The sequence below is a fragment of the Prionailurus bengalensis genome, chromosome X, assembly GCF_016509475.1.
Source record: "Prionailurus bengalensis isolate Pbe53 chromosome X, Fcat_Pben_1.1_paternal_pri, whole genome shotgun sequence".
In the NCBI taxonomy this organism is placed as follows: Eukaryota; Metazoa; Chordata; class Mammalia; order Carnivora; family Felidae; genus Prionailurus; species Prionailurus bengalensis.
Genome location: NC_057361.1, coordinates 2105938 through 2133515, shown reverse-complemented (window position 1 = coordinate 2133515; position 27578 = coordinate 2105938). Strand labels below are relative to the sequence as shown.

The window sequence follows — 27578 nt, the reverse complement described above, 5'->3', positions numbered from 1 at the left end:
GGCTGAGCTCCGTGGGTCCCTGGCCTCGGCCCCCAGGTCCCACCTGGGACACACAGAGGTGATGTCTTTCACACTCTCGCCCAAGAGCACCCTTGGGCATCATCTCTGACCCCAGCCTGGTGCGTTCCTGAGGAATACGTTACCTGCAACGTCGTTTCGTCTAGTCCTTACGAATCTCAAGGCATCTTCCAGGGACACCTGTCGTTATAAATGCAAAAACAAAGCAACAGTAATTAGTGGCATCAGATATTCCCAGCCCATCATCTGGAGCCCCACGTGGGTTGCTCTAACTACACCCAAGAAGCCACAAAAAATCGGAGGGGGCGGATGTTTCTCTCCGTTGAATGTGGGACCTACCGCGTTTGCTACAGGGGCCTTATTTTTTGTTTTATTATTTTATTTTATTTTATTTTATTTTATTTTATATATTTTATCATTTTATTTTATTGTATTATTTTATGTTATTTTATATTATTATTTTAGTTTATTTATTCTCTTATTATTTTGTTATACTATTATTTTGTTTTATTTTATCATTTTATTTTATTATTATTTTATTTTATATATTTTATCATTTTATTTTATTTTATATACCTTATCATTTTATTTTATTATTTTATTTTATATATTTTATCATTTTATTTTATTTATTATTTTATTTTATATTATTATTTTATTTATTATTTTCTTATTTTAGTTTATTTATCGTTTGATTTTATTATTTTATGTTATACTATTAGTTTGTTTTATTTTATTATTTTATATTAATATTTTGCTTTATTATTTTAGTTTAGTTTAGTTTATATATTTTATCATTTTATTTTATTTATTTTATTATTTTATGTTACTTTATATTATTATTTTAGTTTATTTATTGTTTTATTTTGTTATTTTATGTTATACTATTATTTTGTTTTATTTTATTATTTTATTTTATTGTACATATTTATCATTTTATTTTATTATTATTTTATTTTATATATTTTATCATTTTATTTTATTTTATATATTTTATCATCTTATTTTATTATTTTATTTTATATATTTTATCATTTTATTTTATTATTTTATGTTATACTATTATTTTGTTTTATTTTATTATTTTATATTAATATTTTGTTTTATTATTTTATTTTATTTTATTTTATTTTATTTTATTTTATTTTATTTTGAAAGAGAGAGAGAGCAGGGGAGAGGCAGACAGAGCTCGAGAGAGAGAATCCCAAGCTGGTTCCGAGCTCAGTGTAGACCCCCTGAGATTGTGACCTGAGCCAAAATTAAGAGTCGGATGCTCAACTGACTCAGCCGGCCAGTCTCCCCTCAATTACTATATTTAAAAAACAATTACACAAGAACATCTTCTGTTCAGAAACTCAAACTGAACAGAAGTGGTTGAGTGTAATCCCTCCCACCACCCTGAACTGATTTACCCTCCTCAGAGCAAAGCCCTGTTTTTCAGGATCCATTCAGCACTGTCTGCAAAAATCATGTACGAACCCCAAAAACGCATATGCTTTTACACCCTTATAATGAAAGAATTCTTCGTTGTTTATTTGCAATTCACACTCAAGTGGTTATGTAGTAAGTACCTCCCTAATGCAGTATTCTGCATTATACGGAAACAATTATTAACCGTTTACCTGAAATGCAAATTAGTCTTGGCGTTTAGCAGGAGTATGTCCCAAATATCGCATGGGCACATATTTCATACATATATTATCTGACATTCAGATTTAAGTGGACATCCTGCATTTTTTAAAGATTTTATGTTCTTTATTTTTTTAAGATTTTTATTTTTTTTTGAGTAATGTCTACAGCGAAAGTGGGGCTCGAACCCACAACCCCGAGGTCCAGAGTCACACGCTCCACCAACCGAGCCGGCCAGGTGCTTCTCATGTTGTACTTTTGTTTGCTTCTAGGGACACACCTTTTGTGTGTCCCTGCTACCCTCCAAGGTCAGGCCACACTGTCCCTGTCACTCCCCAGACAGGTGCTCACGGACTCCCTCCCTCCTTCAGGTCCTTGTTCAAATCCCAGCATCTGGGATAGATACACACGTATGTCCCCCTCTTTATGTGGACATATTCCCGTGTCTCTGCACACACAGAAAACCGTATGATACATACGATTACCATCCACTTATGTCCATGTAATTATATGTATCCAGGGCATCCAGGCAATTACTGACTTGCAAACCCTCCCCTCCCCCGGCTCTCCACCTTGCTATTTCTGGTTTTCCAGCCTCCATGTCACATCCTCTAACCATCCATGGCTGGCCAGTGGAATCTGACCCCATGAGACGGGGATCTTGGCCGGCTCACCTCGGCTTCATCCAAGTGCCCACATCAGGAGTGCAATCTTTTTTTTTTTTTTTAATTTATTTTATATATGTCAAGAGAGCGCAGAGAGCGAGGGAGAGACAGAGAATTCCAAACGAGCTCTGTGCTGTCAGTACAGAGCCCAACGCGGGGCTCGAACTCAGGAACCATGAGATCTCCACCTGAGCCGAGATCAAGAGTCAGATGCTCAACTGACTGAGGCCCCCAGGCGCCCCCAGGCGCCCCCAGCCTTTGGAACTGGAAACTCTGTTGCGGTGGCCCGTCTCCCCCAGACACCTTCATGCACCTGGGCGCATATCCCCACACGCAGTCAGACGGAGCAGCATCTTATAGTCCTACACAGCGCCCTGTGTAGGTTGTGTCTCTGGGGACCACCATACCTTCCAAGTCACAGTATGGGATTGAGGGCAGAAAGGGCAGAAAGGTACCTTTCACGTTAACATTTGCCTTCAAAATTGGCTTCTGTACTTTTAGGGGCACCTGGGTGACTCAGTTGGTCAAGCCTCTGCCTCTTGGTTTCGGCTCAGATGTCTCATGATGTATGGGTTCGAGTCCCACATCAGGCTCTGCACTGACAGCAGGGAGCCTGCTTGGGATTCTCTCTCTCTCTACTCCTCCCCACCTCAAAACAGGCAAAGGAACTTAAAAAAATAAGTAAAAGTAGCTTATATACTTTTAAATTATGTATACTTCAAATGATTATAAATATAGGTGTAAATACATATATACCAACCTAAATATGTACAAAGATGTGTACTTGTGGCTTTATACATATTTAGGTTGTTATAGATTTATGTATGTATACATATTTGTCTACTGTGCATACATATATGTATATAATATACATGTAAAATATAACTATGTATAAACTATATACGTATATACTATGCATAAACTATACATATAAATTATATATAAAGTATATATATACTATATACATATAAAATATAACTATGTATAAACTATATATGTATATACTATGCATAAACTATACATATAAATTATATATAAAGTATATATATATACTATATACATATAATATGTAACTGTATAAACTATATATGTATATACTATGCATAAACTATACATATAAATTATATATAAAGTATATATATATATGCTATATACATATAAAATATAACTATGTATAACTATATATGTATATACTATGCATAAACTATACATATGTTATATATAAAGTATATATATACTATACATATAATATATAACTATGTATAAACTATATATGTATATACTATGTATAAACTATACATATAAATTATATATAAAGTATATATATATACTATATACATATAAAATATAACTATGTATAAACTATATATGTATATACTATGTATAAACTATACATATAAGTTATATGAAGTATATATATACTATATACATACTATATATAATATATATACACTGTATATATACTACATACAAACTATATATAACATACATATACTATATATGCATATACAGGGCTCCTCCTGTTTGAAAACTTGAAATCCCCACGCCCTTGCCCGCATAACGTCTACTGGGTACGCCGTGTCCTGAGGCCACTAAAACAGCAGGTGCCTCTGGACTCCAGAACAACGCCTTTCTCAATATCTTTTCAGCTGCAATACCCAACTATTTTTAATTTTTTTTAATGTTTTTTTTATTTATTTTTGAGACAGAGACAGAGCATGAACGGGGGAGAGTCAGAGAGAGAGGGAGACACAGAATCTGAAACGGGCTCCAGGCTCTGAGCAGTCAGCACAGAGCCTGACACGGAGCTCGAACTCCCGACCGTGAGATCATGACCTGAGCCGAAGTCGGACGCTCAACCGACTGAGCCACCCAGGCGCCCTACCAAACTATTTTTAAAGTCCCGGCTTTATCAGGACAAAATCTCATGCCCACGTCATGACAGTTCTCCGTTTCTCAGAAACCAAGAATTCTGGCTCTCACGCGGGTTCTTGCTCATAAACATTAACCTCTGTTTGCGGGTTGTGATGCACGCTTTGGGAGGACGATGCTGGCCCATTCCGGAGGCATTACACTACCGAATCTTTTTCCTCCAAGGCCCGGGACACGTGTTTCTCTTTACTCACACCTCTGGCAAGGCCATCACCCCACTTCTCAAGTTTTCGTCCTTATGAGTTTTGCCCTGATAAGTCCTGCAGACTGAGTGAAACCATCCGGTTTGCAGATAAGCCCTGATGACCCTCCTGGAAATGGTGATTAACTGTAAAACCACAGCTCCTCACCAAGGCCCAGGCTGACCACATGCACATCTATCACTTTGCAAAAACTGGTTTCCAAACCTCTCCAATTTCTTTTCTTAGTCCGCTTCCTCATTACAAGGAAATTTGGGAAACATTGAAAAAAATTATAGAGAAATTATAATCCAGACACAACCTTTTTGACATTTTCCTACCTTTTTTCTTTTTTTTTCAGGTCATTTTGTTTTATGACGAAGATCGGAGTATGTGATAGCATTTAGATTACCACCTAGATTGCTTAAAATTACTTTTTTTTTCTATTTATCAAGGGTGTGATATTTTTCTCTATCGTTAAAAAACTGCCTTCAATAACGGATGTGTTAGATTGCCATAACAGAACACCACAGCCTGGGATTAACACAACACACATATTGTCTCGGGGTCCTGGAGGCTGGAAGTCTGAGATCCAGGCAGGGCTGAGGCTGGGAGTCTGAGATCCAGGTAGGGCTGGAGGCTGGAAGGTTGAGATACAGGCAGGGCTGAGGCTGGGAGTCTGAGGTCCAGGCAGGGCCGAAGCTGGGGGTCTGAAATCCAGGCAGGTCTGAGCCTGGGGGTCTGAGATCCAGGAGGGGCTGAGGCTGGGGGGTCTGAGATCCAGGCATGGCTGAGGCTGGGGGTCTGAGATCCAAGCAGGGCAGAGACTGGGAGTCTGAGATCCAGGTAGAGCTGGAGGCTGGAAGGTTGAGATCCAGGCAGGGCCGAGGCTGGGGGTCCGAGGTCCAGGCAGGGCTGAGGTTGGGGGTCCGAGGTCCAGGCAGGGACGCGGCTGGGAGGCTGAGATCTAGGCAGGACCAGGCTGGGAGGCTGAGATCTAGGCAGGGCCAGGCTGGGAGGCTGAGATCCAGGCAGGGCCGAGGCTGGGGGTCCGAGGTCCAGGCAGGGCCGAGCCTGGGAGTCTGAGATCCAGGCAGGTCTGAGCCTGGGAGGCTGAGATCTAGGCAGGGCCAGGCTGGGAGGCTGAGATCCAGGCAGGGCCGAGGCTGGGGGTCCGAGGTCCAGGCAGGGCTGAGGCTGGGGGTCCGAGGTCCAGGCAGGGACGTGGCTGGGAGTCTGAGATCTAGGCAGGGCCAGGCTGGGAGGCTGAGATCCAGGCAGGGCCGAGGCTGGTTCCTACTGAGGCCCTCTAGGAGTTGATATCTGTGTCCTAATGTTCTAAGGACCCCAGTCCTATGGGATCAGGACCCCCCACCTGACCTCATTGTACCTCAGTCCCCTCTTTAAAGACCCCACCCCAAATAGAACCACACCCTGAGGTGGCTTCCACGTGTGAATTTTGGGGGACGCTATTCAGCCCATAGCCACGGGTATCTTTGATCACAAAGCTTTTGACGTTCTCCAAAATTTAATTTTAAACATAACTTTGTAGACATAACATGACTGGGCCAAAATGTATGGTCATTTCTAACACAGTACATGCTTCTGCTAACGGACATTACAGCTAAAAGTGTGTGAGAATTCTGTTGTGGATTTTCGAAATCAGCCGCCACGTTTGTTGTTTGATACACTTCTTCCATACCTGTCTTTTTCTCCCTCTGTGAACGCTTCTGGGGCTGCAGGCGTCCCTGGGCTCGTGGCCGCGTCCCTCTGGTCTCTGCCTCTGTGTTCACGTGGCTTCTCCTCCGTGTCTGTATCTCCTTTTCTGTCTCTTGTAAACACATCTGTCCCTGGATTTAGGGCCACCCTCATCAAGGATGCTCTCATCTCAAGACCTTTAATCACATTTGCAAAAAGTCTATTTCCAGGGGCGCCTGGGTGGCTGAGTCAGTTAACCATCCAACTTCAGGTCGGGTCATGATCTCGCAGTCAGTGAGTTTAAGCTCCGCATCGGGCTCTGGGCTTACGTCGCGTATACGTTTTTAATTTCACTTAAATTTCCATAACTTTCTTACGTGTTTGGGTGGTCATATCTTTTTTTTTTTTTCAATTTTTCAATTTTTTTTTTAATTTTTGTTTTAAATGTTTCTATTTAGTTTTGAGTCAGAGAGAGACAGAGCATGTGCAGGGGAGGGGCAGAGAGAGAGGGAGACACAGAATGCGAAGAATGGCTGGTTGAAAAGCGGGCTGTGTTTTGCAGGGGGCAGCAGGGCGGGCCGGGCACGCGGGCCAGTGCGGTGACCCCGGGGGTATGTCGACAGTATTTTCAAGTTCACAGTTCTTCTCATGTTGCTTTGTCAGACTCTCGAGTTACTTCAAAGCTTCAGCGACTAGCCCGGGAGCAAGGCGTCCAGGCAGAGCTATGTGACCCAAGTGATCAGGGCAGGCCGTTGGTTTGCATTTTGCCAAGCGTTATGCAGCTCTGTGCGCTCAACAGCACGGCTTAGATTTTTTCCAGAAGCGTCTCCAGCATCTGAGGACCGAAACCTCTCACGCACATCTCGGGCGAAGAGTGAGCTCAGCAAAGTCTAATTCCAGGCTGGTGCGGCCCAGACATTTTTACCCCTCTGTGTGCTTCCTCTACGGTTTCCTTTGAAATCACTTTCTAGAAGCCTCGGACTAAATAGGCACGTTCAGAAGCGTTATTTTTACAAGTGTGCGCTCCATGCAAGAATAAGCCTGTCTGCTCAGATTTTTAAGCTTTACTTTGGAGAGACGGTGCCTTAGGGTTTGGCTTGACTTTAGTAATTGATGATTCATTGATATTACTTAAATGCCCAATTATCAGATTGCTCATGTTTCTACCCAGTGAGTTAATTGCTGTGAGCCCATTTGGAATTAGCGACTTCCTGCCCAGGGAAGGGTTTGTGAGGTTTCCAGGGTGAAAGCTTCATTTCCATCACCAGCCTGGGTATTTATTTCTTTTTTCTTGTTTTTGTTTTTCATTTATCTTTAAAAAAAAAAATTTTTTTTTTAATGTTTATTCACTTTTGAGAGAGAGAGGGCAGGGGCACAGAGAGGGAGACACAGAATCCGAAGCAGGCTCCAGGCTCTGAGCGGTCGGCACAGAGCCTGACATGGGGCTCGAACCCACGAACCATGAGATCGTGCCCTGAGCCGAAGCTGAACGCTTAAGTCACTGAGCCACCCAGGCGCTGGGAGTGGTCACTTCCAGATCATTTGGTTTTAAGACATATGTTGGGCCAGGGCGGCATTTCTGATACAAGTGTGGGTGTAACATGGGGTCCCCCGACCCCCCGAGAGCCAGCTACCGAAATACAGCCCTGGGGTGTCGTCTGTGCAGGCTGCTTGTGGAAGACGGTGACTCAGCGGGGCTCACACTGGAGGAAGCCTCCATGACTGTGGCCACACATACAATTATAAAGCAAGTTACATCATCTCTGATTAGTCACCAAGGGTCCGCCTCCATGCACACAGGCCCAAGTCCCCGGGATGGTAAGAGAACATGGCCCACGAACTATGAATTCCCATGAATTCCCAACGCATTAAACCAACACAGACCCACCAGGGGCCGTCCAGTGACCGGGAAGAAACCAGAAGCAGAAGATTGCAAAGCTAAGAGCAGTAAATGCCGGCCAGTCCTGGAAACCCTCCTTGCTGGCCGAAGGGTCATCGGTGATCAGCGAAAACTCGCAAACCCCGATACATGGCTTTGCCACAGCTCATCTGAGAAAGTGGGGAGAAATGTACTGACGATGGAAAATGACCCTGTTATATTCTTAGTAAACACAGGACACCTGGTACAGGGCTTCACCTGAATTACAGGAAAATCTAGCTGCTGAAATCTGAAACCCTAATCCCGTAGCTAAACATCCATCAGAATTTTCTGCCTGCCCGCAAAGAGCAAACCTAAGTGGGCATATTTCCAGGCATCCAGCGATAGAAATATTTTCATCCCTGGCTGCGTCCACATTCAAAGCATTCCTACGTTGTTGAAAGGATTGCTTTCCAGAAGTCCTGGGGAGGCTTCTTCCAACCATGTATTAAAACCCACCTGTATACTTCCAAAATATGAGTTTACCTGAGTGAGAGACGCTATACAGACACGTATTTAACTCAAAAGTATATATATGTATTTTTTTGCATATATAAATGTGCTTATGAATATAGACTGCCATTTCTGTAAAGGCAGCTGAATGCTTGTTGTTTAGAATATATGGATTAGAATTTATAGTAAAATACATTAGAATATATATTATACAATATTAGAATACAATGTATAATACATATCTAACATTATATATAGCTTGTAACGTCTGAAGGCAGCTGAACATGTTTTTTTACTTGTTTAACTATCAATTTATTTTTTATTTTATTTTATTAAAAAAATTTTTTTAACGTTTTTATTTATTTGTGAGACAGGGAGAGACAGAGCATGAACAGGGGAGGGTCAGAGGGAGAGGGAGACACAGAATCAAAAGCAGGCTCCAGGCTCTGAGCTGTCAGCACAGAGCCTGACGTGGGGCTCGAACTCACAGACCGCGAGATCATGACCTGAGCCAAAGTCAGATGCTTAACCGACTGAGCCACCCAGGCACCCCTCAATTTATTTTTTAAAGTTTATTTATTTTCGAGAGAGACAGAGCGAGTGGGAGAGGGACACAGAGAGAGAGAGAGAGAGAGAGAGAGACAGAATCTCAAGCCGGTTCCAAGATGTCAGCACAGATCCCAATGCAGGGCTTGGACTCACGAACCATGAGATTATGACCTGAGTGGAAATCAAGAGTCAGATGGTTAATTGACTGAGGCACCCCAATGCCCCTGAATATGTTTCTTAGAATAGAAATGTTAGAATGTATAATAAAATATATTAAAATATACATAATAAAATATATTGGAATATATTACAGAATGTTAGAATATATATAATACCCAATATTATATATATATATACATATATATATAATGTATATGTATGTACATACAAGTTGTAAAGTCTTTGAAGGGCCATAAGCATGCCTTTTAGAATATACATAGTAGATGGGGCGCCTGGGTGGCTCAGTCGGTTGAGCATCTGAGTTTGGCTCAGGTCATGTTCTTATGGTTCATGAGTTCGAGCCCCGTGTCGGGCTCTGTGCTGACAGCTCAGGGCCTGGAGCCTGCGTTGGATTCTGTGTCTCCTTCTCTCTCTGTCCCTTCCCTGTTCATGTTCTGTCTCCCTCTCTCTCAAATATAAAATAAAACACAAAAACATTTAGAATATATATAGAATACATGTCATAAAACACATTAGAATACATATTATAGATTATATCAGAGTATAATATACACAGTATGTAATATAATAAGTATAAAGCCTGTAAAAGTAACAATATACTTTTTAATTAAATTTTTTTTAAAGTTTGTGTATTATCTTTTGAGAGAGAAAGACAGTGAGAGCAGGGGAGGCACAGAGAGAGAGGGGGAGAGAGAATCCCAAGCAGGTTCTGTGCTGTCAGTGCAGAGCCTGATGCAGGGATCAAACCCACAAACCGTGAGATCACGACCTGAGCTGAAACCAAGAGTCGGACGCTTAACCGACTGAGCCACCCAGGTGCCCCTGTACTTTTTAATTTTAACTCACTATCTCTACACTCATACACACACACATCACACATATGTATACACACACATATGTACAAGTATATACCTAACTCTTCCAAAAGAATGACACGTATCTATACTCCCGCTGGCTTAGAAAACTAACACATTTATTCCTCTTGCATTGAACACCTGGACGGGGTGCTGCGTTAACCTCACGGTTCACGGGACTAGAGACAGGACCTCCTTGTTTGCACATGACAGAGTTCAGTGTGCCCTCCCCGCACCCAAACGTCATGGCGCAGCCCAGAGGCTGTACTGACTCCGTAATGCCTAGCTTACAGGGTTTTTGTTTTTTTTTTCTTTTGTCTTTCCGAGCCATATGCTGTGGTTTCTGAAGAACTTTTATGATCGTCCCGGATGAAAGCTGCTTTTGTACAGCAAGGTGTTGCCGAAGCTGGCCAGGATATTTATAGGAAGACGTAGGTATGTGGTCAGGCTCAGGGGTGGGAGAGGACCGAATCACGTCAACTGGGCCACCTGGCCTTATAATGATCCGGAAAGTTTTTCTGGAACCCTTGCTGCCTGGTGCAATCGGAAAGGAAAAAAAGCATGTCCCTGATTGACCCAGACTCGACCACCAAGCTTAGTCCCCTAGCACCCTCGCAGGGGCAAGTCCCTCCCCCGGGGACCATCCCGAACCCCCCCAACCCCTCCGCAGGGCAGGGCCAGGCAGGACCTGGTGCCCAGAACCCTTCCTAGTTCGAGCCCGGTGCCCTCGGCCTGCTCAGGGCGCGCATTTTTTTTTTTTTTTTTCCCACCTCTCTGGCAATAAGCGACCAGACCCAGCGCTCTGCCTAATGCCCTGGGGAAAATGCCACCCACAAAGTGTAGACGAAGGGTGGGGCGAAGCTGGCAGCCCGGGGCCAGAACACCACACCCAGAGCCGGGTTCTGGTTTCCTGTCGCCCCTCCCACTTGGCCAAGCCCGGCAAGCATGGCCTAGTCTCGCTTCTGCCTTAGACGTGGCCTTGCCTTCTGGACCGGCCGCCCCTGCCCGCCCCGAGCGGACAGGGTGGCCAGACACAAAACAGGACGCGCCGTGACATTCCAAGTTCACATACACACTGGTCGTTTTCTCTGGAAGTGTGCCCACATGGGATCTCGGACACGCTTAAACGGGGGCGGGTGGGTGGGAGACGGAGCTGTAAATGCAAATGGCCTGGGGCGCCCTGCCTTCCTTCCCCACACTGTGCCTGGTGTCCTGAACACAGGGAGCCATCAGCGTTGGGGGCACTGCCTTCGGGCGTCCTAGCTCTTAAGTCTGCCTCTGGTTGCTTTTGTTTGGGAAATAATCATGGATTGTTAGCAAAGCTTGCGGGAAACTCACGGGGGGTGGGGGGGTGGGGTCCTGCGCGCTCGCCTCCGCCCCTGCCCACCCCTTCCCCTCCACTCCCGCCAGCATGTTGTACCAGTTTGGCTCCCCCCCGCCCAGGAACCAGGAAGCCGACCTGGGCGGGGTCTTAGGATTCGCCAGACTCGGCGAGCGCCCCAGGGGCCGCGCGGGCCGCGCGCCCTGGGCGCACTCAGCTCCGGCTCCAGTTGGATCTTTTAAGTTTACTTTCGTGCCAGCCACGCCCTCCCGGTGCCCAGTCCGCCCCGCCTGCCAGCCTTCCGGGCGAGCTCGGCGGGGACCCCAGCCCCCGGGGGCGCGCGAGGGGGCGCGGCCGCCACCCCAGCGCCGCCCGCCTGCCCGCCCGCGCGCCCCGGCCTGGCGGGGGCGGCGCGCGGCGGCGGCGGCCGCGGCGGCCGCGGCGGCCGCAGCGGCAGCGGGGACGCCCCGGTCCCCGGGCCGGGCGCGGGCGGGCGGGAGAGCGCGCGGCCCCGCCCAGGCCGCTTCCGCCCGGCCCCCCCTCCCTCGGCGCGCACGCTGCGCCCGCGCGGGTGGCCGCGGACTCGGGCGGCGAGGGATGAACCGGGACCCCGCGTCGCCCCCGCCGGCCCGGGCCGCGCCCCCCGCCTCGGCCGCGCCGCCCCCGCCCCCGCCCCCGCCGCCGCCGCCGCCCGGGCCCCCGGGCCCGCCCTCCGAGGCCGCCGGCTACTCCCACCAGCTGCTGCTGCTGCTGCTGCTTCAGTGAGCGCCGCCCCGCGCCCCGCCATTGTCCCCGCCGCTCCGCCGGGCCGCGGGGGACGCGCATGGGTGGACGCCGCTGATGCCGCCGCCGCCGCCGCGCCGCCCTCCGAGGCTGCGTCCCGCCGAGCCCGGCCCCGCGCGCTCCCCGGACTGGAGCGCGCCCCCATGGAGGCGCCCGGGCTGGCCAAGGCGGCCAAGGCGGCCAAGGCGACCGAGCCCGAGGCCCCGGGGGGCCGTGCCGACGCCCCCGACGGCGCGCCCGCGCTCTGCCCCAGCCCCGAGGCGCCCTCGCCGGAGCCCCCCGCCTACCGCCTGCAGGACTTCGACACGCTGGCCACCGTGGGTGAGTAGGGCGCGCGGGGGACCCTGCCCGGGGGGACGCTGGCGTCAGACAAAGGGCGCGCGTGTGCCGTCGCCCGGCCGCCCCCCTGACCGGCCCTGGCCGCTCGCGTCTGCGCGGGGAGTCCCGGCCGTGCGCCCCTGGCCCCTGTGGGCGCCCCGAGACCCGGAGCCAGTCCCCTTCCAGCCCCCCGCGAGCCTCCCCGCCTGCGGGGCGCCCGGGCCCCGCGCCCCAGAAACCCCTTTAGGTAGGACTCCTGTCCTCCCCGGCCGCCCCAGGTGTCCGTGGCACCCGACGTCACGAAAGTTCCTGGGGGGGGTCACCTCACGTTCACGTTGGGGTCGTCGCCCGCCCTCCCAGCCAGGGGCCCCGAGCGACCGAGGCGGCGGCCACACGCACCTGCACAACTCTTTCTGGGCAGCGTCCCTGTGCCCAGCGTCAGGATGCTTCCGCGTAGACCTCACCGGCGGCTTGGCGGGGACAGGTGTCCCGGGGCGCCCGTCACGGGGCGGGCGGGGGGCGGCGAGGGACACGGACGCCTTCAGCGCCTGAAAGTTGGGGCTCCTTCCCGGACACTGATTTCCCTTTGTCCCGTGCCTTTGACTTGCATGTAATTTCCAGCGAGTTCCTTGGGCGCGCGGATCCCCAGACGCGCTGGCTTATGGGGCCGCCCCGAGTGGGGTCAGAAAACCCCGACCGCACGGCGGTGCCGGGTTCAGGTTGTGGACACCCACCACCTGCCTGTGGCTACTTAGCACGTCTTTGCTGCCCACAGGGTTCGGGGGACGTGCGCTTTGTCAGAAAGCGCGTGGGGAAGGGGCCGTGTCACCCTGGGACAGGGTGTTCGGGGACTTTCCTGGGTCCCCTAAGCCTATTTTGGAAAGGAGGAAGCTGGGCGGGGAATCAGGAAGCCGTGAACTCGAGGTCGTGGCCTAGGGTCGGTCACGCAGTCAGACCTTCTCTTTTCCCTCTGGGGTCCCCCCCTGCCCTGTGCACTCGGCTGTGAGGAAGGGTCTCCAGGAAACCCGATTTCGGGAGGACGGCCGGGTCGCACGTCCTCTACCTCTTCTTGCTTGCCTGTCGCTGTTTCCCTCATCCTTCTGTCTGTCTCTCTGTGCCCGTCTCCTTCCCTCCCTCCGGGAAGCCGGCTGGTGGAAAAGTGGGCTGTGTTTTGCAGGGGGCAGCAGGGCGGGCCAGGAACGCGGGCCAGTGCGGTGACCCCGGGGGTATGTGGAAATCCGAGTGAACAATGGAAAGTTGCTGGGGGACCCGCGGAGCCTTGGCACGCAGAACCACCCATTGTATTGCTTCTGGGCACAGGCACGGCTCTATTGTCAGACGGGCCCGGGCCACGGGCCAGGACCCGCGGCAGGGTGTGGGCGGGCTGTGGACCTGACCTCTCCTGCCGCCTGCAGTCACGCGGGGCCCCGTGGGCATCGGTGCCCAGCCGGTCGTCTTGTCCTTAAAAATAGAAGGCCGCCGCCTTTGGGGATGGAGAGGGGCGGCTGTGGGAGGGTGACTGCTTCCGTCCAGCTGCCTCTTGTCCTCTCCTACTGGGGACGAGGCTCCTTCCTCAAGGATAACTTCCTGCGGGCTCCAGGGGTGTGGACGGAGAGCTGGGGGCGCGTGTTCAGCTGTCAGGTTACAGAGCGTGGTCAGGGGCCCAGGGGTGTGTGTGTGTGAGAGAGAGAGAGACAGACAGACCCAACTATGTGTATGTGAGAGACCCAGGGGGGTGTCAGTGATGGAGGTGTGTGTGCAGTTTCTGTGGTGTAGTATCTAACCTTGTGCTTCAATACTGAGGAACCTGAACCTGAGCCCTCTCGGCCCCGGAGACTAAGTCTGGAGGGACCCCCGGCCGTCCCTCCCCGGCCATCCCGTCCTGCAGCCCGTGCGTGTCCCTTCCAGCTCCCGACGTAAGGTGCAGTGGGTCCCAGGGGGACGAGCAGCCGGGCGACCTCACGGGGCCCCAGGCCACACGGGCACCCGTAGACCATCTCTATGTGCTTTTCCTCATGAGCGTGCAGTCCTTCGTGACGGGAACCCACCCTACACCCTACACGCGGAGGTAGCGCTCCCCAGACACCCCCAAGCCCTCCGCACCTCTGTTTTCCACCACCGTGCCCACGCCCCAGAACCTTCTGTGCAGGATGATTCGGGACGGGAGGGCACAGCCCGGCTCCGCCCCGGAGGAGGTTTCCCTTCGTGGTCACGGCACACAGTGTGGGTTCCCGTTGCCCGTCTCCCCTTGGGTGTGTGACTCAGTCTTGTCCTCCCCCCGACCCTGCCGTGTTTTCACCGTCACTTGTGCCTGCCAGCTGGGTGCTCCGGGGGGGGGGGGGGGCGGGGGCGCCCACGGGACAGGACTGCCGAGTCCCCGTCGCAGGTCTGACTTCGGCTCAGGTCATGATCTCGCGGTTCGTGAGTTTGAGCATCGGGGCTCCGTGGTGTCAGCTCGGAGCCTGGAGCCTGATTTGGATTCTGGGTCTCCCTCCCTCTCTGCCTGTGTCCCACTTGCTCTCTGCCTCTCTCGCTTTCTCAAAAATAAATAAAACAATAAAAAAGTAAAAAATATACATACATGTTTGGAAATAATTATACACTCGCAGGGAATCCCCAAATCCGTCCCGTGCACCCTTGGCAAAGCTTCCGTGCATCCTGATTCCTTCTTGGCCCAAGATCCCAGCCAGGATGTTGCCTTTGGTTCAGTCGGAGAGAGCGTGGACCCTGTGCAAGGCGTCCCAGTTTCTGCAGGCACGGCTTTCAGATTCTGCGGTGGATGCATTTCTCTCCAGTTTTACCCTGTGCGTTTATTCCCCTATTTATTTATTCATTAAAAAAATTTTAGTGCTATTTTTGAGAGAGAGCGAGAGCAGAGGAGGGGCAGACAGAGGAGGAGACACAGAATCCGAAGCAGCTCCAGGCTCTGAGCCGTCAGCACAGAGCCCGACGTGGGGCTCGAACCCACGAACTGTGAGATCGTGACCTGAGCAGAAGTCAGGAGCTTAACCGACTGAGCTCCCCAGGTGCCCCCATCCTGTGCATTTCTATGGCGGCCAGCACCCCCAAGTCGAGGCCAGAGCGAATTCCCTTCACACAGCCTGGGGGCTCATGGTCACCGCCTGCTATTTGCTTAGTTCACACGTGGCACAATCACAAAGTTGTGTTTCCTTAAGATCGAGGAGACCTTTGTCCGTGAATCACTGACTGTAGGCGGATCTGCCTAAAGTCCTGGCAATCATTTTGCTTCCCCACCGATAGGACTTTTCTCCCGTGCTCTCGCTTCCCCCAACTTGGCCCTAATCCCGCTCCCGCTGTCCTGGGCTGTGTGTCTCCTATAAGGGAGCTCATCGCAGCCCCGGGGGGACCCCAGCGTCACAACCTCGCCTAATCGTAAACAAGTCCCGAAGGCCCAACAGCAAATGTGAATGCCATGACGCTGGGGGGCACGGCAGGGACACAAACATTCATCTGCGTCAGTGCGTAACTCCCTCCATCCCCCTCCCCCGGCCCCTGCCTCCGGATGTGGGAGGTCATAGATGACTCAGCTCGAGTTTACCCTGCGCTGAGACAGGTGCACGGTGGGTACCATTGGCGGGAGGAGAGAGCAGCGTCGTGGGATCGGGGCCACGGCACGCGGAGGCGGGGGCGGGCCGTGCTGGCACGCGGAGGGCACCATGGGGTCTGCCGTTCCCAGGAGGAGATGTTTGATCGGATCCTGGAAGGTGAGGCAGGGGCTCCCTTGCGGACAAGACCGTGGGCACTGTGGCTGGTCCTCAGGCTTGGGCCGCGTCACGATCCCCTGCAGGGCCGAGGCCGGCCCGCCCTGGAGATTTTTCCTGGGTCCCCTCCCTTGAGCTGGAGCCTGTGACTCTGCATTCCTCACAAGTCCCCAGCGATGCTGCCGGTCCAGAATGTGCTCTGGAACCCCAGGGCCACCTCGGGGTCCCGTGCACGTGTTCCAGAAGCTGTCAGGAGGTCACTGTGGCCGGTGTGGGGCCGGGCAAGCCAGGACCGGAAGGCACAGAGCAGGGCTGGCCGGGTGTGAGCACTGGGGGAGGGGCTGCAGGATCTTGAGCCGTGACCGCATCTCCCATGGGTTCAGAGGTTCTTGTTGGGGCTTGTTGGGGGCAGAGGCTTGGGAGCATGCACCCTTGAGGATGTGGTGGATGGTGGTGTTTAGAATCGGGGACATCTTACCGGGTGCTCGACTTCTGGGACCACTTGGAGGTTGAACCCAGACGATTTGCTGTGTGAAAGTGACCGTATTAGCCCAGTAGAGCTGCTGGGAGACATTGCCACAGAGTGGGCGGCTTAAACCGCAGACCTTGGTCTCTGGCAATTCTGGAGGCTGAAGGTCTGAGGTCAGGATGCGGGCTGATTGGGTTTCTGGTGAGACTTTGCTTCCTGTTTCGCAGATGGCCATTTTCTCATCGTGTCCTCACATGGGCTTCACGTGCAAGCTGAACGGGTAGGGGTGGGGACAGGGTGCATCCTCCCATGTCTCTTCCTACAGGGCCACTTAGAAGGGGTTCTGTTGGATGAGGACCTCACCGTTAGGACCTCATTTCACGTTTGTTTCTTCCTTAGAAACTTCGTCTCCAAATACAGTCACACTGGGATTTAGGTCTCAAAGACGTGAATTTTGCAGGGGGGGAGGGGACACAGACATTCCGTCTGCAACAGTGACTTAGAGAACTAAGGCCTGAGTAACTTCAGCTCCAAGGTTTTCGGGTTAAATAATGGGAAAGCTGGTGCTGCATCAGGCAACGCAAGGTGGGCAGTGGATACATCCGTGTTTGAGAGAGAAGATCACCACGTCGTCACCATTCACATCACCATCACCTCTGTCTATGCTTGTCCCTGACACCTGCCCACGTCCTACCTCCTCCATCATGGTTATCATCTTAACCACCACCATCGTCACCAACGCCATCATCATCATGGCCATGGTGACCACCACCGCCAACCCTATCGTCATCATGACCATCATCATCATGGCCATGGTGACCACCAACACCAACCCTATCATCATCATGACCATGTCACCATGGCTCACGACCACCACCACCAACCCGATCATCATCACCAACACCATCATCCCCACCATCGTCACCAACGCCATCATCATCATGGCCATGGTGACCACCAACACCAACCCTATCGTCATCATGACCATGTCACCATGGCTCACGACCACCACCACCAACCCGATCATCATCACCAACACCATCATCCCCTCCATCATCACCAACACCGTCATCCCCACCTTCCCTTCAACACTGCCTGCATCCTCCCTCTTTGTACCCTCTTTGTCATGATCACCGTGGTCCTCGTCACTTCCGACACTCATGAAACTCTTTTTAACTGAAATTCACGTGACATAAGATAATTTTGCAGTGAACAAACCCGAGAGCATTCGGCACATTCCCAATATGCAACCCTCCCTTCTGTCTTGTTCTTAAACAGTTCGGTCGCCCCAGAAGGACACCTTCTATGCATTCAGCAATCACTCTTTGTTCCCCTTCCTCCTGCCCTTGGCAACCACCCGTCTACTTTCTGTCTTGATGGGTTTGTCTATTCTGGACGTTTCATGTAAATGGAATCATACAGGATGGGTCCTTTCTTAATTTGTTTCTTTCACTTGCATGATGTTTTTGAGTTTCGTATGTATAGGTAGTATATGTCAGTATTGCATTCTTGTTTATGATCAAGTAATATTTGATGGAATGGATAGACTACATTTTTTTTTTTTTTTTTTTTTACCCTGTCGTTTGAGTTTGCCTAGAGAAACAGCACTGCAGACGGGCGGCTTCAGCAACAGACATTTATTGCTTCACAGTCCCGGAGGTCCCGGAAGTCCAAGATCCAGGTGTGGGCGGGACCGGTTTGTTTTGAGGCCTCTCTCTTGGGCGTGTAGACACCATCTTCTCTCTGTGTCCTTACATGGCCTTCCCTCTGTGTGTGTCTACGTCCTAATCTTCTCTTATGAGGACACCTGTCCTACGAGGTCAGGGCCCGCGATACTGACCTCCTTTTACCTGAATCCCCTGTTTTAAGACCCCATCTCCAAATACAGCCACCACAACCCATCAACCCTCAAGGTGCCTTGTGCATTCAGGTAGCACCTCTAGCAAAACTCTGCGTGGGGTGTGGGCGTTCTTTCGTCCTTGGGAAGGGATGGCTGGTGAGAGGTGTTACTGGTTCCCGGGGACCCTGCGTGCCGCTCGTGGATCTGGGATGCCGTGCGTTCCAGGGGCTTTCCTAGGGTGCTCTGTGGGTCTCCTTCACGCTCCACCGAGAAGGGCGAACGTCCGCCTGATCTGGTGGGATGTCTGTGGGACCTGGTGTATAAATCTGGGTCCCTCCATGTCTTGGGAAGTCACCTTCTGTGACTTCCACGCCGTGTGGTCGGGCAGCCCAACTTTCTCATTCTTTTTTTTTTTTTGTTTTGGAAAACGTTAAATTCTTTTTTTTACTTTTTTAAATTTTTTTTTACTTTTTTTTAATTAAAAACAATTTTTTTTTAATGTTTATTTATTTTTGAGACAGAGAGACAGAGCATGAACAGAGGAGGGTCAGAGAGAGAGGGAGACAGAATCTGAAACAGCCTCCAGGCTCTGAGCTGTCAGCACAGAGCCCAATGCGGGGCTCGAACCCACGGACCGCGAGATCATGACCTGGGCTGAAGTTGGACGCTCAACCGACTGAGCCACCCGGGCGCCCCTTTTTTTAATTTTTGAGAGAGAGAGACACAGAGAGAGGGAGACGCAGAATCGGAAGCAGGCTCCTGGCTCCCAGCCGTCAGCGCAGAGCCCGACGCGGGGCTCGAACTCACAAACCGGGAGATCATGACCTGAGGCCAAGTTGGACGCTCAACCGACTGAGCCACCCGGGCGCCCCTCTAATTCTTTTTTTTTGAAACAATTTTTTTATTATAGTGATATAACATAAAATTCACCATTTTAACCAATTTTAAGCGTACAACTCAGTGGCATTAAATTATTCACAGTAGTATGCAACCATCACCACCCCCTACTTCCAACACTCCCGTCGCCCCCAAGCGAAACCCCACACCCATTAAGAAGTCACGCCCTCGTGTCTCCCTTCTTGAGACCCTGCTAACCTCTTCATCGTTTTCTGTCCCTATGAAACCCCTGTTCCAGGAACTTCCTATCAGTGGAGTCCTACGGGGTTAATCCTCACGTGGCTGGCTTCTTTCTCTCAGTGTAACGCCTTCAGGGGTCATCCACGTTGTAGCCTGTGGTAGTGCCTCATCCATGCTTTCGCCCTGGCTTTCTTCTTCTTTCACTACTGGAGAGTGGTCAGTTCACTTAGGAACCAACAGTGTGTTAGGGTTGGCGCTCAGGGTCCTGGGCTGAGTGACCGGGACAGAAACCATGCCTCCCCAGCACCGTATTCCCAGCTCCGTATTCACTAAATGGGGTATAGTTTCCTGATGCCTGTGGACCTGGCTCTTCATCCCCACGTTTTGCCCACATGGTCCTCGAGCAGGGGTCAGTGAAGGGCTGGGACGCTCCGTGATCGAGGCGGTCACTCGCCAGATGCACTTTTTCACGTAGTGCGGTGGGTGTGTGTTGTGTTTTATTGTGTCCTCTGAGGAGGGCTGCGGAGCTTCAGCCATGAGCACGAGTGTCTGCTGTCCTTTGGCATCAACTAGGAAGTAGGCACGCCTCACCAAGGCGAGCATCGCCATCATCATCGTGGCCGTCATCATCCTCATCATCGCTTCCCAAGCATGGTGCAGGCTGGTCATTTCAGGGACGGATGGTGGTGGTATTTGTCTGGATTTGGAGCTTGTGCCATTCAGTAGATCTTGAATCTTCCACATATGCTTCTCTTGAGGCCGCTGAAGAGTCTTCACCACCCCCGCCCCGCCTCTTTGTTCCATCTCCTGGTTTGGGAGTTGGGGTGCGGGGAGGGGTCCCAGAAAGCCCACCGCAAGGTCATCTCTGCTTACTCTCCCATTGTGATCACTCTCGGGGGCCTTGTCTCCACATGAGTCTTCCATGACTGCTCTAACAACTTACTCCACACTTAGTGGCTTAAAATAACACGCATATTTTAAATCCCACAGCTGTGCAGGTTAGGAGTCTGAAGGCAGGTGCCCCTGGGTTCACATCAAGGGTGAGCGGGGCTGCGTTCCCTCCGGAGGCTCCAGGGGAGAGTCCAGATCCTTGCTTTCTACAGCTTCCAGATGCTGCCCGCCTTCTTTGGCTCATGACGCCTTCGTCATCTTCTGGCGCAGCATAGTTGGGTCAGGTCTCATGGTTCCGTGTCTCCGGTTGTTGCTTCCCTGCCTCCCTCTCCCACTTGTAAGGACTCACCCACCGCACCGACGATCATCTCCCTATTTCGAGTCAACGACTTAGCGTGTATAATTACCACCGGGAAACTCAGTTTACCCTCTGCCATGTAAACTAACATTCACACGTTCTGGGGATTTGGGTGACAGGTAGCACGTTGGTGGTGAAGGCATTACTCTGTCTCCAGCTCCCGCTTAAGTCGCACCGCTTAGAGAGTGGAGTGGGGTGGGGTGGGGTGGCTGTGCTCTTGCCTGGCCTTCCCCCTTCTCCAGCCGCACCGACTTCCCTAAATGGACAAACCGCATTAACAATAAAAACTCTTCCATTAGGAGGAGAAATGCTAGGTCTGATTAGCTATGCATGAAGTTCTAAGTGGGGTGTGTGTGAGTGAGAGACGGGGGTGGGGGGAGGGTGGAGAGACAAGGGATTCATTGAGTTAATTGACCATCTTACCTCTGTGCCCTCCTCTGCCTGGACTAATTGCCACCTCTGTGGGACCCGTCCCCTGCGCTGGGCAAGCAAAACCAGTTCTCCTGTTACAAGGGAGCCTTGGTGGTGGCGTTGCTCGAAGCGGAGGTGACACCACCTTCCCTTCTAGAAGCTTCAGTCCGGTCCCGGATGCACAGTCAGACACGCAGCTCTGAACCGGACGGAAGGCTTGCCACATGGCATCCCGGAAGCAGAGCTGGTGTCCACCTGGGGGAGTGAGATCAGGAGGAGAGACACGATTGTTGGCGAGGAGTCTAGAGCTGCTTGACTGATTTGATAACACGGGCAGTTCTTTTGGCTTAACTTGCCAGGTTCTGTTCTCCGAGTTAGCTTGTGAGACAGTAACACCACCAACACGAGGAAAGCCTGTAAGGAGCTAATTCCGGGAGCCTTTTCCCCTGCTTCCTGTGGGTAGGGGTCTCCGCGTCTATGCCGGGTGGGATGGACCCCATGGGCCATTTCTGCCTCAGCGTTAGGGCACTTACATGGGAGTCCAGTTGGCATCCGGATTCCATTTGAAGAGGAGACAACGCGGTCCTTAGCCACCCGATGCATTCGAAGTTGGCCCGCGATTTGTCCTTTCAAGCCTCCCGAGCTCCGAGACGCACCCCAGCAGGGCACCTGTATCAGGGATGTAAGTGGTGCACGTTCCGGGGTGCAGATGCCTCCCTGCTCCTCCTGCCCGGACGAGGCCAAGCAGAGACGTTCTTCAGGGTGGGGGGCTGCCTCCAGCCCCGCGGGTCAACCGTGTCCGGGTGTAGGAGTTTCGTGTAGGACCCCTCTGGGCGATCCTTCCAGCTCAGGTGTCCCGTGGGCTCCCCAAGACCTGCTTGGAGCTTCCCATGCCGCTCAGGGCGGGAAGCCTGCCGAGGCTGGACCTGGGGCGTCCCAGGACGCCTCCCACCTGGGTGGTTCCATGCTTGAGACAGACATCCACCTTGGGTACAGCGTGTTCTGTGCCACAGTGCGTGGAACTTCAGGGACATATTGAAATTCATGCTGGCCTTTCCGCCAGTAGCCGAGGAAGGGCACCGTCCCCCAAGATCCCTGCCGAAATGGACGAGTTGCTGCCCGCCCGTCGCACCCGCTGCCCCATTGTCTTGCGCGGCTCTCGTGTGCGGATATTACAGTCCTTGTCTTGAGGTGGTTCGTTTGGACATATTCTTGACGAGGCAGCTCATCAAAGAGGTTCGGAGGGCAACCCCCAGAGAGTTCTTTTAAAGTGGTTGACGATTAATTTGGCGGATGATTTCATCCCGCTGCATCATTATCTCGGGAGCCACTCCACGGAACAAAGGGCCGCGCACATGTGGGGCCGGGTGTGGCCGGCAAGAGCTGGGGCTCCGAGAAAGAGGGCCTTTGTCATGCTCGGGGGCCCCCGGGATGGGACTGCGGAGGGCGGACAGAGGCAGGACTGTGTGTGTGCCCGGGCGTGCCTGCTGGGGGGCGTGTAGCTGGGCCGTAGGCCGGAGGATTCTGGGCCAGCTTATGTTTGGGGACAACCTCAAAGGAAATCATTCTGCAGAGTCGGAAAATCCAGCTGGGAGTGATTACTCCCAACCGAAAGGGCGTTAAAATGGTAACGCGTCCAGAATTTCCCCTTCCTGGGCCCCGGATCCCGTTATCCTTACAGTTTCAAGAAAAAGCAAGTGTATGTACAAAAATAAAATCGGTAATGAATGGGGTGCCCGGGTGGAGGCGTTGGGTAAGCATCTGACACTTGATTTCGGCTCAGGTCGTGCTCCCGCGGTTCATGGGTTCATGAACCCAGCTGCTCTGACAGCTCAGAGCCTGGAGCCTGCTTCGGATTCTGTGTCTCCTCTCTCTGCCCCTCCCCTGCTCATGCTGTGTCTCTCTCTGTCTCTCAATAATAAATAAACTTAAAAAAAAAAAAAAAACCCTAAAATCAGTAATGACTCCCCAGTCCCCGAATAGTTGAGTTATATTGTCAGGTGATTTTACTTATGAAGGCTTTTCTGTCTTTGGTCGGTATCTTTTTTTTTTTTTTTTTCTTTTAATTTATGATTCTACTTATTTATTTATTATTTTTTTTAATTTTATTTTTTTGGTTTACATCCAAGTTAGTTAGCATGTAGTGCAACACTGATTTCAGGAGTAGATTCCTTAATGCCCCTTCCCCACTGAGCCCATCCCCCCTCCCACAACCCCTCCGGCAGCCCTCTGTTTGTTCTCTATATTTAAGAGTTTGTTATGTTTGGTCCCCTCCCTGTTTTTATATGATTTTGGCTTCCCTTCCCTTGTGTTCATCTGTTCTGTGTCTTAAAGTCTTCCTATCGTGAAGTCATATGACGTTTGTCTTTCTCTGACTAATTTCACGTCGCATAATACCCTCCAGTTCTGTCCACGCGGTTGCCAACGGCCTTGGTCGATATCCTTAAACCATTCAGTCTTTTATTTTGGGAACAGAGCCCAGTGTGTCCATTGTATTGATCTTTTCCAAGAACCAGCTTGTTTTTCCTTCGATTCCCCGCCCCCCCGCAGTCGACTTCCTGTTTTTAATTTCATGGATTTCTACTTGCTTCTTGTTACTTCTTTTGTCTGCTTGTCTTGTCTTTCCTTTTCTATCTGTTTTCTTTCTTCCTTCCCGCTTCCTTGATGGCTGTCATTTTTCTGGCAGTTCTGACTTCATGTTCTCTCTGCTCACCCCAAGTGTCTTCTTTTGATCAAGATTCTGGGCTGCAAAAAGATTGCTGGGAAGATTGCTCAGAAATGCCCTGCCCTTCCTGGATTCACACCGCCTTCCGGGCAGCCCCTTGGTGCCCCGCCTCCTGTGGGGGGCTCAGAGTCTGCTCCTTGGAAGCTCGTGGCCCGTTGGTTCTTTGAACTGGGCCGTGCGTTCTCGTGGGGCTCAGGGTGTCCCTCCCAGATGGGGCTGGCGTCGGCCTGGCTTCCTGCCACCACACAATTAACCACCCTCTGCTACTTCCCCCTCGCACAAGCCGCGAAAGGGGGTGTGAGGAAAACAAGTCAGCAGCCACCTGCTCCAGAAACGTGTCCCCAAATGCGCTGCATCTCAGGACAGCTGCTCTGAGTCCCGGGGGCTTATCTTCCTTCACAAGGAAAAGTAGAGGGGCGCCTGGGGGGGCTCACAGTCAGTTAAGCATCTGATTTTGGCTCAGGGCATGATCTCACGGTTCGCGGGTTCGAGTCCCGCGTCGGGCTCTGGGCTGACAGCTCGGAGCCTGGAGCTGCTTTGGGTTCTGTGTCTCCCTCTCTCTCTGCCCCTCCTGTACTCTCTCTCTCTCTCTCTCTCTCTCAAAAATACATAAACATTAAAAAATTAAAATAAAAAAACAAAAGAGGAAACAGTTGAGTAACACTGCCATCCAGCTGGAGTGAGTCTAGGCGTGAACTTGAGAACACCATTCAGAGCTTGTGATGTTCGTGGCAAAGCCATCAATGGGAAGCTTTGACAGGTGGCTCTGTGGTCTGGATTCTTTACCTCTTGTATCAGTAGGTGGGGGTTCCCTACCTTTAAAGGTGAAAACCTACCGTTTTTTGTTAAGTTGGGTTAGGTATTTTGTGGCGTGTTTTTTCTTCTCACGTTCGTTAGTGCACGGGACGTGTGCACACGGTCTTGAGTGGAGGATACGCGGCTGGAAGGGGTTTGGCTGATTGGGTGACATCCCTTCGGGCACTCGGACATACTGTCCTTCTTCGGATTTTGGCGAACAGGGCGGCTCCACCAAGACCGGCTGCCACATTATATGGGGAAGCAGCGTCCGGCTCCAAAGCTGAGTGCCCGGGGTTCTTCCTCAGCAGAACAGGTGGTCCCCTGCTCCACCCCAAAAGGTGGCTTGGAAATTGTGCCTTTGGACGGTCCTTGTTCCCGAAGCGGTGTCCCATACCACGGGACGGGGGGAGGCGTTAAGACAAGGTGAGTGGGCATATCAAAACTCTCGAGGGAATTGGGATATTGTCTCTGAGAGACGGTTGTGAGGGGGACGTGTTTGCATCACATTCTCCAGGGGCACCTTTGGGACCGGAGGAAAGGTTGTGCTTTGACGCGGGAAGCCTTGGGAGCACTCTCCATGGAAGGCATCCTGCATCCGGCTGTGATACGTCAGGGTGCGTGCTGTTTGCTCGAGACTTTCTGAATGCCCGGATTTCGTGCGTGGGGCCCTTTAACGATCGCCACGGACGTGTTACCGCAGGGTGACAAGGGCGCATCGTAAAACCTTACAAACGAAACGTTTGTGTCCTTTGCAGAGCAGAAACTAACCGATATCAAACATATACCTTCGTCGTGTTCGCAGAATTGTGCCGGGTGTAGAATACTCCCATTTAACGCCCCTTGGAGGACCTTGGCGGTTGCATGATGGGTCGCCATGGGGAGCCCAAGATAGTTTTTCCAAGTGGGGCCTGGGGACCCGCGGGGCTCCCCTGAGAACGTCTCAGGGAAGTGCATGGGGTCACGCCTCCGTTCATCATAGCACGAAAATATCCTTTGCCCTTTTCTCTCTCCATCTTGCCGGGGAGTGTCCGGTGGTTTCCGGAGGCTTCCTGAAGGGTGCTGATGTCATCTCTGGCCACCAGTGGGGTGCACTAGGTCGCTCTTGTGTTTTCTATATTTGTTTTCCTCGCTGATATGGTTACGCTCTCCAGATAGTAACACCCACAGGCCAACAACGCAAGCATCGTTTAGAGTCCTTGATCTGTTGCCAGGGTGCCGAAGAATCCCGAGATCAGGGCGTTTGACGACTGCCGTTCCAAGCCAACGACCCGGTCTCAGAGGATCTTGAGTGGGCACCGGATGCAATGACCGATTCATGGCGATTTGCGTATCTGGTGACTCTTCAGAACATGAAACGCCTCCTTGTGTCCAAAGAACGTGCGTTGAATTTGTGGGTTACATGTTCCGCCAACCAGCCGACGAGGTCACTGGTGCTCACAATTGGATCCTACCCGATTGCATTGCTTCCTTCCAGCTCTGGATGTCCCCAACGCATCGTAGGTTTGGAGTTCGCTTCACAGAGGCGTTACTTAGAGAAAGCGGTTGTTAGCACGTCCTGCGTGCAAGGAACCGTAACGCTTCATTGGGGGACGCGAAAACACAGGATTTCAAGAATCGCACGAACGCAAATAGCTCTAAGAAAAGGTCAGTGTTGGAAGGATTATAATCAAGGTGCCAAGAAGGAGCTAGCGATTTGATAACACATGTTCAGTGCCGAGTAGCATCTGGGTAAACACGACCGCGGCGGGGACGCAGGGCTTCTGGGCGCTCCAAGATAATGCTTTCGCTCTGAGAGCCACCCCCGCTCCCCATGCGCACTCCCTTGCGGAAACTTTGAGAGTCACTCTCTCTGGTATCGTCTCATTCTTAAACGGGGCGGTGGAGGGGGCGGGGGGGGGGGGGAGACCGCAGACCTGATGTTTATCAGCAGGTTGCACTGTGCGAGGCATTACGATAACAAAAGACATGTGATCCCAGCAGAAGCCGATCATTCAGGGAACCCAGGAGAAGCTTGATTAAAACAAAAAGAGGAACACGGGAGACGTTTGACACATGAGATTTACGTGGAGTTCCCCTTTTAGAGAAGTTGAAGATACTGTTCCCGTCAGCGAAAATAGGATGTGACCATAAAAGAGAAGCAGCTTTAAATAGGATTGCTGAAAATTTAAATGATTAAAGAACAAAAGTCTCAAAGATCGAAGGGTGATCTTGGCCATGCTGGTGACTTCGGTCGGTGGGAGCCGTGGGCTCCCAGATGCACACCTGTCACCTACATCTTTCTCTTGAGTGAGCACTGGACTGGAGAGCGTGTGTCCAAAGCAACGCCCATTGAGGGGTCCTTGTCTCCCCGACATCCAGGAGTGTCTTCCCGTGGCTCTCCTAGCAAATCACTGCGAACACACAAATTTGTGTTCCCACGGTTGTGGAGACCAGAAGCCTGAGATCCAGGCGGAATAGGGTTGTGGTGATCCAGGCAGGGGGGGCGGGGTTGGGGGGCAGAGCTGCTGAGGTCCAGGTGGGACAGGGCTGTGCTCCCTCCAGAGGCTCCAGGGGAGGGTCCTCCCTGCCTCTTCCAGCTTGTGGGGCTCCAGGCGTCCCTGAGCTTGTGGCCGCGTCCTTCCCGTCTCTGCCTCCGCCTTCACGGGGCTTCTCCTCTGTGTCTGTGTCTCTCCTCTTCTGTCTTTTATAAGGACACAAATATTGGATAAGTGCCCACCCTACTGGCATCCTTTGATTCCATCTGCTCCTTCCCTTCCTCCCCTGCGTCCTTCCCTTCCTCCCTCACCTCCT

At 51.5% G+C, this 27578-nt stretch overlaps 1 protein-coding gene across 2 annotated transcripts in view; it reads left to right on the top strand.

The window, feature by feature from the left end:
• Nucleotides 1-12080: 12080 nt before the first annotated feature.
• Nucleotides 12081-27578, top strand: part of PRKX (protein kinase X-linked) — a 70647-nt gene continuing 55149 nt past the window's right edge. Inside the window, exon 1 of one of the 2 annotated variants that reach the window (XM_043571066.1) lies at nucleotides 12081-12500. In XM_043571066.1, coding sequence (XP_043427001.1) covers nucleotides 12323-12500 — 178 coding nt within the window. In that variant the 5' untranslated portion in view covers nucleotides 12081-12322. The remainder of the gene's footprint in view (nucleotides 12501-27578) is intronic. The other variant, XM_043571065.1, reaches the window with a different exon arrangement.